We start from the raw sequence: 11,708 nt of genomic DNA on the forward strand, positions 1-11,708 counted from the left end.
TCTATTCTTGTTATACAGGACCGACTGTTTTCGTTCGTATTTGTTTTGGACAAGTGCAAGGAAAAATTGGCTTATACAGTATACATATGTATGCATTACAGAGCGCGTTCGGGTCGATATTGTCACAATATGACATTTTTGAAAATGTACATATGCAAATGACAAGACATTCGTTAGTATACGGATGCACTTGCCACTATGACGTCACGTAATGCGTGAATATTTCCACAGTGGGCAAAGATTCTGCTTGATACGTTTTGGTGACATGTATAATATGAATAGATAGTATCCGTTGCTGTTTCGAATAAGTCACATACACACATTACAGAACATATGAATCAGTGGCGTGCCAATTGACAAAAATATATACATATGTACATAGATATAAAAAAAAAATTCATTTTTGAATTATAATATCTAATAAGTGGTGTTTTTTTTTCATTTTTGTGCAAGCAGTAATATCCTGAGTAGCATACATTTCTTAATAACATTTTGTTTGTCTTCAAAACTTAATCTACTGAATGATTTGTCGAACAATCGATCGAGAACGCAACATTCCAAGGCCTCTCGTTATATGTTTCCGCGCGCTCCGCACTGATTTTTTCTAAGAGAATCGTTTCGCGAGCCGAGACCCTTGCTACATATATTTGTACCCAAGAAGTTCTGTAATAAAATGTGTTATTTTAACAAAAAAAAAACATAGGAAAAGTAAAAATAGGCAAGAATGATGTTTTATAGACAAAAATCAGAATATTCTTAGTGAAAATTCCATAAATGCTTGAAGAGACGAATAAATTAAAAAATATTTTATCTTCGATGGAACGCCTATATAAATATATATAACAATTGGCCAGTACCACGAAGGAAATAGAATTGATACAGCGAGTCCGTGCAAGTGAACGACGCGGTGGACCATATTACAACAATCCACTACCACTAACTCAACCTCAGGTAGGGCCGATTCCGATTTCTAAATTTCGCTAATCTGAGTGAACAATATCAATGTGGACAACGATATGAATTTATTGTTATTGAATTGTTGATATTTTTTAAAAGTAAAAGATTTTCGGGGACTAGCCTAGTCCCAGTCTAATGACGGCACGCCACTGATATGAATATTTTTTGATTTTTAAATGCTTTTTATTATTACGAAATTATGTTCACAATACATCTTAGTAATCAAAGTATTATATTATTCTAATGTTAATCTAAAGCATAATAGGAAAAAGAGCTCAAAAACCTATTTACAATCCTTAATATGAATATAGAAAGTACTAAAGAATATCTTTCATACTGTTGTTTACGTGAGCTCTGCTGGTATAAACGAACCGTAATTAATATGATTCGCATATTTTTCTAGTTATCTGGAATGAAACATAAACAATGGTTTGAATTTTATTTGTTTCATATTATTTTCTTATGGATTCTATTCGGTTTTAGTTTCAAGAGAGCAACCGTTCAAAGATAAATGTTTCCTCTATCGATTTCGTGTGGACGAGGATGGACCACCACCTCCATCTCCTTCGAGCGATGAAATATCAGCCGCAGAAGGACAGCTGAGAGAATCTCTGGGTGCTCTGGTTCATCGAGGACCCGACGCCACACTCAGGATGATCTTGAGGAAGCCGTAAGCTTTCATTCAAATTTAACTAAACTGTCACTTCGACTTTATAAAATTGTTATTTCATGTAACGTCTCTTGTGTAGGAGTCACGAGCGTACCCCCGATGAACTAGAAGCTGTGTACGAAGAGCTTTTGAGGGTTCCAGCTTTGGCTCATCTTTCAACGTCAGTGAAGAGAGAGCTTTGTGCTGCCGTTGTCTTCGAAGCTCACCCGCAACCGAGCACTGTTTGTGAGTGATTTAAAGCATTATGTAATAAAACACATCAACTGTGAGATATTGTGTGTTGACTGTTGTTCCAATTCATATGTTACGTATTTTTTTTTTTATTATCATTCAATTCTACTGAACAATAGTTGTGTTGAAAAAAATAATAAACACGTTAAAAGCATAGCATGGAAGCATTTAATTTCGTTGCAGGTGAAATTATTATAATAATCATAAAAGTTAATGTCCTAGAAGCGGTACACACGGTATCGTAAAATTCGCAATAAACGCGAACGTCCTAGAATATTCCGTTCAGTCGTGTTCGACCGCAATTAATTTTATGGACAATAACAACTATAGATTCACTATGGCGAACCATTAAAATATTGATTGTATGTATCGATTTCGTTCAATTTAATTGCGAAGAGATATGGATAGTGTCAATATTTAACGTTTGTTTAGCCTTCGTCCGCTATTCTGAATTAACCCTTATCAACTTATCCCAAATGTAATTTTAATAAATGTTTCAGGCATTTTTTGATGTCCCAATGTAATTTATGGACAAATTTCATAAATATCAATTATATATGTATGTTACAGTCGAAGCGTATATTCAGTTGTAATATCATTCCAACACGAGGTTTAGCTCACTCATATTCGAATACAATTCAACTAGTAAATTATATCTCTACAAGCGCAAATACACTTTCAACAATGTGCGCCAGTTGTAATATAACAGTTAAGTTTTGACAGCTCTCATGTTTTTATGAATGACTTTCAATAATGAATTAATTTTTGCTAGGTATTACGAATAAAGGCAATGAGTACTGTATTATAATAACTCTAAGAATGTGTTAAAAACAAACATGTAACTTTCCAATTTAATTAACTAGTCGAGTGACGTTTCCACGAAAACCTTACATCCCCATCTAACTGATAGTTGGACTGTATTTTCAGTTGTAATTTGTTTTGACCAGTTAGAATGTAATTCGCCATATGAATCAAATTATGTGGGTTAGACGGAATCGGTCTCCGTGACGAGACAGAATGTTAAATTACAGAAAACGCAAATATCGGAAGGCAAAGATCGAAAATCGAAAGATCTAAAGTCGAAAGATAAAAAAAAAATGGTGCATGGTAAACGGTACATATTCACGTACATACTCATTTAATTTGCGCGAGCAGGATACAACAGGAACAGGCTTTTTCTCCCGTAATACGGGAGGAAAAGCATGTTCCTCTTGTTCCTGTTGTATCCTGCTCGCGCAAATTAAGTGAGTATGTACCTTTTTCCCATGCACCATTTTTCTTTTGATCTTTCGACTTAAGATCTTTCGATTTTCGATCTTTGTCTTCCGATATTTGTGTTTTCTGTAATTTAACATTCTGTCTCGTCACGTAGACCCAGACGGAATATATTACTAGTCAAAATATATTACAACTGAAAATACACTTAAACTATGTAGTATGTATATGTATATCGGTAGTTGGTATCAGGTCAAATGAAATATATTCCAACTAGTCAAAGTATATTACAACTTCAACTAATTTTATTTGATATACTCGTATGTATGTTTGTTTGTATTGTTTATTTATACTATATTAAACTATATTTAAAAAAATGTGGACCATTGTGGTTCCGTTCATATGATATAGTACTGCACGTCAACAGCTTGGCTCAATACTGCACGGAAAAGACTAGTTCTATTCATACTATACAGCACAGTCTGTTTTCACCACGTCCATACTCGTTTTGGACGAGTGCAAGGCAAAATCGGCTTAAATATACATAACAGAGCGCGACGATACGGCGCAATATTGCTTGCGTTGTACCATCGAGTCAATATTGTCACATTATGACATTTCCGAAAATATTCATATGAATCTGATAGCACTTTAGTTATTCACCAAGTGGCATGGCACTTACCACCATGACATAATGTCATGCGTGGATATTTCCATAGTGGAAAAATAAATCAGGCTCTGCTTGATACGTTTCGATGATGTGCTGCTTTAATATGAATAGATCGTGTCGGTTGCTGCTATTTTTGGTGCGTCACACACACATTACGGAACATATCAATGTGTCCATATTGAATGTACTAAAGAATATTTGTTGTAATGCTGTTTACGTGCAGTTGTCGGCTAAAGCTATGCTGGTATAAACAAACCTTAATCCTTAATGTTCTACAAATAAAATAATTCTTAATGTTCTACAAATAAATTAATTGTTTTTAAACATTTTCATTTCATACATATGTTTGTATATATGGGTATAAGATTTCCAAAAGACATATGTTTATATGTACATATATACACATGTATATGTAGTTTGAGTCAAATTTATAATTCTATTTGGAAGTTTACACAACTAATTGAACAGATTGCTTTGGATGTGTACGTGTATTGCAAACGAGGTAACTTTGGTATGTATGTATATAACGAAATCACGTCACTTTATGTATGGCCTATGCGTTATTGATCGTACAAATCGAATTCAAAATCTAATTTTGAACGTGAGTTGCATAGAGAAAGTGAAAGCATTTTCTTTCAGTTGAGTTATAATGTATTTGTCGAACGCTTTTTGTTTAACTTTTCTGTAAGATTTTCCACGCTTTTCCTCACGCTCGGTAAACTCGACAAACCCCATCGCGCTTTCTTATAAAATTTCTTTTCGAATTTTCAGTGTTTCACCAAGGCGATGAGGGCAGATCGTGGTACATCATAGTCAGAGGATCTGTAGACGTGGTTATCCACGGAAAGGGCACAGTTACTACCTTGCACGAGGGGGACGACTTTGGAAAATTGGCGCTTATCAACGATGCCCCAAGGTATAAAATATGTATGATGTACATATATGTTTTGGTCTCTTTTTATTGAACTGAAGATGCCTTCTTCAGTGATTATATTATGATCACTTGTACACTTATAATTCCGTTTTTTTCGGCTTAAGGTCATACATATATACGGTAAATTAAATTAATGTATGCATTACAGTAAAAGTGTACTTTTGAGAGTTACAACGTAAATTAAATTTGCCAGCTATGGCGTCCGTTGTGTGCAATTCTAGTCTGAATCTGAGTCTCCCAAGGAAATGATAAATAAAACGGGGTGACCGTGTACGGAATTTGTGAGACGAAATTTTAAATAAGATATAGCCTTTGATTACGTTTCCTTTGATAGGTCCTCTCGAGAAGTAGTCCCTCTTTGAAGGGGGTCCGCTCAAAGGGACTCTTCACGGACCACCGGAGGATTCTCCATTCTGGTAACTCCTCCGGGGAGTGGACGTTTTGAACCGGTTAAATTGACCGATACATCTCACGGTTCGCCTAATTGGGCGCTCTTGATTACATTCAAATTAAGTACAAATGCTTACATTCGAATACAAATGCGTGTCTGTGCAAAGCGAATAGTGTTTAAGGGATTTCGTTATATGTACGTATGTATTGTATACCATGCCGAGCCGTTCATTGCGTTTTATTACTGAATACCGAAAAAGGTCAAAACGAATTTAATACAATTTGTTTTCACTGTTGTCGGTTTTATGAGATTTCATCGAAACTAATGTACCACAAAGAAATTTATTAAAGCGAATGAATTGAATGCGATCAACGTTTCTGAAAAGCAATACTGCTATGAACATTGTTTAAATACAATTCTAAACTTCGGCTTTGCTGTCTTTTTAAGTGATTGCTTTATACCTCTTTTTTTAAGATTCAACAAGATTGAAAAAACTCTCTTAAATGTGGCTATATATGTACATTTTTGTCTTTATGCGTGAAATTAAAATTCAAAATGTATATCAATTTCATTAAAAAAATTGTTCACGTTTAATTTTCATGATTAATTAAGTGCTTTTATTGTTTTTGACGTCTCAATAAACTTTTATATCCTAATAAATCTAAAAAAATGTCACGCAACATTATAAAAGCATTTTTATTAGAATTCGTAATGAATTATTGACATTTTCAGAGCTGCAACAATAGTTTTGCGTGAAAGCAATTGTCATTTCTTACGAGTTGACAAAGAAGATTTCAATCGAGTTTTACGTGGTGTTGAAGCAAATACTGTGCGGCTCAAGGAGCATGGAGAGGATGTTCTTGTACTTGAAAAAATTAGTACTTCTCACAAGCAAACATTTTCAAATTTCAAGTGAGGCAATTTTGATTTTTATATCAGAAATATATGTGTAGATTTTTATTTAAATTTGATGATGGCTTTCAGCGATTGCAGATACACTGTAATGGCAGGTACCGCTGAAAAGATGTTAGAACATCTTCTAGAAACAAGACTGGATGGCAGAGGCGGACGTGAGGATAGATCTACCGCTTCAGATCCCTTTTTAGATGATTTTCTTCTAACACATATCATATTCATGCCCACCAGTCGACTGATCGTCGAACTTTCTAAATAATATCCTTTTAAAATAATAAAATATATTAATTATGCACAATTTATAACAATACATGTGATGTTTATTGTAATATTATGTCCTTAATATTGGTATACTTATCGAACAGAATCTCCAAATCAAGATAGGGAATTCGTATTAGCTTGTAAGAAGAGAGTAGTTCAATTTGTGTACCGATGGATAAGCACGAATAGACAAGCTGTGTCTGATGACCTTTCAGCTGCTACATTTATAGAGGTAAATATATTTTAAAAAGTTATATTGGACTATTTTTAGGTTGTGGCTATTTGCAGGTACTACATCTGCGAATTATTGGCTATTTGCAGGTACTATATCTGCGACAGGCGCAAAGCCTTCTGCCCATGCGCCTTAACTTATAATCCGATTATAATTTCTTACATTTAATGTATGCTAGACTTGTTTAATCAATCGTTCATTATACATGAGGCAAATAAATTTTGCACGTTATTTTAGTATATTTATATCATTTAGCTAGTTCGCGGCATGTACTTGTATGTAGGTATTATACGTTGTATATGATAATAATTTTCTAACAATTAATAGTATTAACTAATTTAGATTATATTTTTTACTCTACGTCACTTTACGAGTTCGAACTAAATTTTAAGAGGTTTAAAACAAAATTTTAACAGTAAACACGCAGACAGTGACAGTTCACGCGCATGCGCAGAAAGCTTTGCGCCTGTCGCAGATATAGTACTTGCAAATATTGAATAATTTGCAGATATAGTACCTGCAAATAGCCACAACCTTATTTTTAATCAAAATGTAAAATGAAAATTTAGAATATAATTTATTTTTACATTTTGAATTTTTTTTTCTTGGTTTTATCAATATTCATATGATATATTTAGGAACTGGCAGGTGAAGTTGAAGCCGATTGTATGGAATGGAGTTGTTTGGAAGAAGAAGCTGGATTGATGCACCATGTCATGTCACAATTAAGGAGACGCCAAGAAGAAAGAAGAATTCGTGCTGGACAGAAGTGGAAACTACCACCCTGTGGACAACCGATAAGTCTTTTTAGTGGAGCTGTCGGAGATACAAAGAATGTTATAAATCCTGATGATGAAAGTAATTACGACTCATTGATAATAATACATACATATTTGATTGTAATATAAATTGTAAAATTAAATTAAATTTGTATTTATAGTCATTTTCAGGGTTTACTGTGCGGATCATACATATTGCACGTTGAAGTTTCCAATGAATACAACAGCTGAAACAATTAAAGTGAGTGCTGCTGATAAATTGAAGATGAGACCGAACGAGGAGTTGGTTTTGGTTGAAGTTAAGTCAACAGGTGAAAGAATACAACTAAACGATAGGGATATCAGTATACCAACGTCACTAACCTTGAATGGAAGGATTTTTGTAGCACCTAAAGATCATTTAGATGCTTTGGTATAAAAAAATATTAACCTAATCTATGTAAGTTGTTTTTGAGCATGGATAGTATTACGAAATGTTTTTTCATATTGTTTCAGACATGTTTAGCTGAACAAGAAGTTGCAACTCAAGGTATGGATATGGATATTGAAACGTTTAGTACCAAAGATCTCGCTTACTACATGACTCTCTTCGATTGGGACTTGTTTTGGTGTGTCCACGAGCATGAGTTAATATACCACACGTTCGGACGACATCATTTTGATCAAATCACTGCCAATTTGGATGTTTTCTTGCGTAGATTTAATGAGATTCAATATTGGGTCGCTACCGAAATTCTTATGGCGAATTCGCTTAGCAAGAGGGTTTCAATATTGCGAAAAATGATCAAATTAGCCGCATAGTATGCATTATTTTTTACTTCAATTTTATAATTTTCTGTTTCGAATGAAATTTTGTGATTGATTTTTATTTTCCAGCTGTAAAGAGTTCCAAAATTTGAATGCCTTCTTTGCAATTGTTATGGGACTAAGCAATATGGCTGTGAGCCGCTTAACGCAAACTTGGGAGAAATTGCCGTCGAAATTTTGCAAAATGTACACCGAATTCGAAGCACTCATAGATCCGAGTAGAAATCATAGAGCTTACAGGTATAGATAATTTTCGTCAAAGATTTCAACAAACTTAATATGAAATTAAGTATGTATTTACCTATTTGTTTTGTTACAGGTTAAGTGTTGGAAAACTCCAGCCTCCTGTAGTTCCGTTTATGCCTTTGCTTCTGAAAGATATGACTTTTACTCATGAAGGCAATAAAAACTCATTAAATGGACTGGTTAATTTTGAAAAAATGCATATGTTGGCTCAGACAATGCGCACAATACGATACTGTCGTAGCAGGCATTTAGGTATGTTGATATAGTAATATTTGGATTTTCCAATGATCAATTGATTTCTGCTTGAATGTATATTATATAAAAGATTATTTTGATTTAGTTTTGGAAGCGCCTTCTCAGAAGAACGATACAGATTTGCGAGCTTACATCGGCTGCCTAAGAGCTATTGATAATCAAAGAGTTCTAACAAACATGTCTCAGAAGTTGGAGCCTCGTAGATCTTAAGCACATAATAAATTATTTTATTCCAAACGAGGACCAAGATCTTCTTTTTCGAAAATTGTGTTGAATGTAATTGCACACATACCTATTCATAATATAAGGTAGATACTCAATACCCAATGATACGTTAATTGAGCATGATAAAATAAGACTTGTTGACAAATTAGATATATATATATATATATATATATATATATATATATATATATTAGATATAAATATATATATATATATATATATATATATATATATATATATATATATATATATATATATATATATATATATATATATATATAATATATATATATATATATATATATATTTTATATATATATATATATATATATATATATATATATATATATATATATATATATAATATATATATATATATATATATATATATATATATATATATATATATATATATATATATATATATATATATATATATATATATATATAATGTATAAACGATTATAATTATTCAATCAATATATAATATGATACTTTCAAAATCTATTTCGTTGAAATTACACAAAACAGGTAATAATTATAATACATATACATATGTATGTATGCATGTGTAATATATGGATATACATATATATACATACTATGCATATGTCATCTGAAATACTAGAGAAAGAAATATACATACATATTTATCTTGATGTAAGATACATACTTATATTATAAAATGTACAGTAAAACTATGTTCCATTGTCGAAATATAATTATTATATGTGTTAGTCATTGTTGTGCATTATAATGGACCAAAAAAATATATATGTTGCATTGTAAATATATTATAATGACAACTTTTCATTCATTCAATTTTAATATTTATTAATCTTCCAATTTGTTTAACTTTTAGATATCTAACACATAATTGAGTACTTATTTTATTTATTATTTTAAAATATATGTAAGTATATTCGTGTACATATTATAATTGCATTTTTTGTAAATTTATTTTATTCTGTACATTTAAAAAAAAATATTTTAAATGTATGAAAACTTTTAAAATATTCCAATGATTATACATACCTACTGCTCGTGTTATATTTGTATATGTTTGCGAACTATTTATATTACATATAGTATGTACTGGAAGTATATTGTAAAACCATACCAAAAATAAATATTATACTTTCATTTTGTATAAGATGTCATCAAAGAATGTAATATTTCACATTGATTTATAGCAATCAATGAATGATTCATTCGTTCAATTTATTTTTAATTTTCTTACAATACCATATATGTATGTAATATATTATATTAAATGGGTCTCTTATGTAATTTTAGCCGCGAGACACAATGTGTAAAGTGGCCTTATTTAAATACGTATGTATGTATGTAGATAAATTTTAAAATTAACATGATGTAGTGTCATAAGTTGTAGTATGTTTGATTATTTTGTGATGGGTTTTGATTTTGAATCAAGTATGAAAAGCAATACTTTTTAACTTGTAGAATAGTTCGAACACAAAATAATTAAATATACCATATTACATATATTATATGTAGTTACATACAATAAATCAATTTATGAACATTACTTATTATATTAACAGCGACTGTATCCTAAGGTTTATATTTAAAACTATGAGGGATCAGAATATTATATGTGGAAATAAATTTTTATGCATTTGAAAATTTTCCAAATCTGTAGTAAGACACCATTTATATTAGATAGGGTAAAATTTTGCTTACCATCACCAAACTTTTAGTCAGTCTTTCATAGACTTTTTACTATATCCATTTCAATTTTATCGTAATTTTAACTACATATGTATATGAAATACTATTAAAATAAAATTTTCATATTTCTCCACATCAAAACATCCATAATTAGATACTTACCAAAAAAAATAGCAGTGTTGGCCACAAGTGTTATCTACGGATTTCAGGGTATACTAAAACAGTAATGTAGTCAGTAAAATGAATTTTAATCATGTTTGGCTAATATTATTCTAACAAAAACGTACAAATTCTGTCCCACTATCTACATAGCCCGTAACATTTAATTGGTTATAATGTAAGGTGACCATTTTACACATCTTTAAGTTGTGACAAAACCAGGACATTTTTTCAAAATAATGTTTCCATATAAAACGTTAACGAGCATTAGAAAATCATTGATGTCCATTTATGAAAATAAAAAAATCGATTTAAATATTTATAAACAGGCCCAACCCAAGGATTCTACCAAGACAGATACCCAAAAAACCAGTACTGTACTTGTAAAACCAGTACGAATGGTCACTTTATTATAATGATGAGAAATATACATATGTACACATTTTTAAATATTGCATAAATTTTCTAAAATAACCCTACAAAGATATATATGCATACATACATTTTATTTTTAATTTTTACACTTTTGTTATTTTTTTTCTCTCTGAATGAGGTATTATTTTCCTTTTGTTACTTTTTTTTATTATTTTATTTTACCATGTTTTCTGCTTTTGCTTTTTTCCTTTATTTACAGTATACTTGTTTTTATATCATGTTTTTATATCTTTTTCAAATGTAGGCCATTGTGGCGCATTAGGTTCTTCCTGTAATGCCACAATGGTCCAAAACTATTAAATAAATAAATAAATAAACTATTAAATAAAAAAAGAGTGTTCGTCTTTAAAGATGCTCGGTAGCTTGTGTGTTTAACTGATTTTTAATATAGCATTGAATTTATTTATATATAAAACACATAACCTACTTTATTTTATGTAAACTAACGTTTGATTACAAATGTGTATAAATTGCAATAAAATATCATAAATGTAAGTCGATATTTCTTAATATACACACTTAATATGTATTAACTGACTATTTTTATATATCTTAAAATCTCCCACACATTCACTTTTAAATTTTCATTGAAATTTTCACTATAGGAAATATCGTCTCGATTTTCCAAATGATA

At 30.9% G+C, this 11,708-nt stretch overlaps 1 protein-coding gene across 1 annotated transcript in view; it reads left to right on the plus strand.

The window, feature by feature from the left end:
• The window catches only part of Epac (Exchange protein directly activated by cAMP), a 129,689-nt gene extending 120,853 nt beyond the window's left edge, over nt 1-8,836 (plus strand). The window contains exons 8-19 of the mRNA XM_077437193.1: nt 1,441-1,627; nt 1,707-1,852; nt 4,515-4,659; nt 5,801-5,980; nt 6,062-6,241; nt 6,338-6,476; nt 7,115-7,334; nt 7,417-7,667; nt 7,751-8,055; nt 8,132-8,302; nt 8,382-8,560; nt 8,649-8,836. Of these exons, the coding sequence (XP_077293319.1) occupies nt 1,441-1,627; nt 1,707-1,852; nt 4,515-4,659; nt 5,801-5,980; nt 6,062-6,241; nt 6,338-6,476; nt 7,115-7,334; nt 7,417-7,667; nt 7,751-8,055; nt 8,132-8,302; nt 8,382-8,560; nt 8,649-8,773 (2,228 nt within the window). The 3' untranslated portion in view covers nt 8,774-8,836. The remainder of the gene's footprint in view (nt 1-1,440; nt 1,628-1,706; nt 1,853-4,514; nt 4,660-5,800; nt 5,981-6,061; nt 6,242-6,337; nt 6,477-7,114; nt 7,335-7,416; nt 7,668-7,750; nt 8,056-8,131; nt 8,303-8,381; nt 8,561-8,648) is intronic.
• The last annotated feature ends 2,872 nt before the right edge of the window (nt 8,837-11,708 follow it).

This window comes from Arctopsyche grandis, chromosome 8 (assembly GCF_051622035.1).
Source record: "Arctopsyche grandis isolate Sample6627 chromosome 8, ASM5162203v2, whole genome shotgun sequence".
Classification (NCBI taxonomy): domain Eukaryota; kingdom Metazoa; phylum Arthropoda; class Insecta; order Trichoptera; family Hydropsychidae; genus Arctopsyche; species Arctopsyche grandis.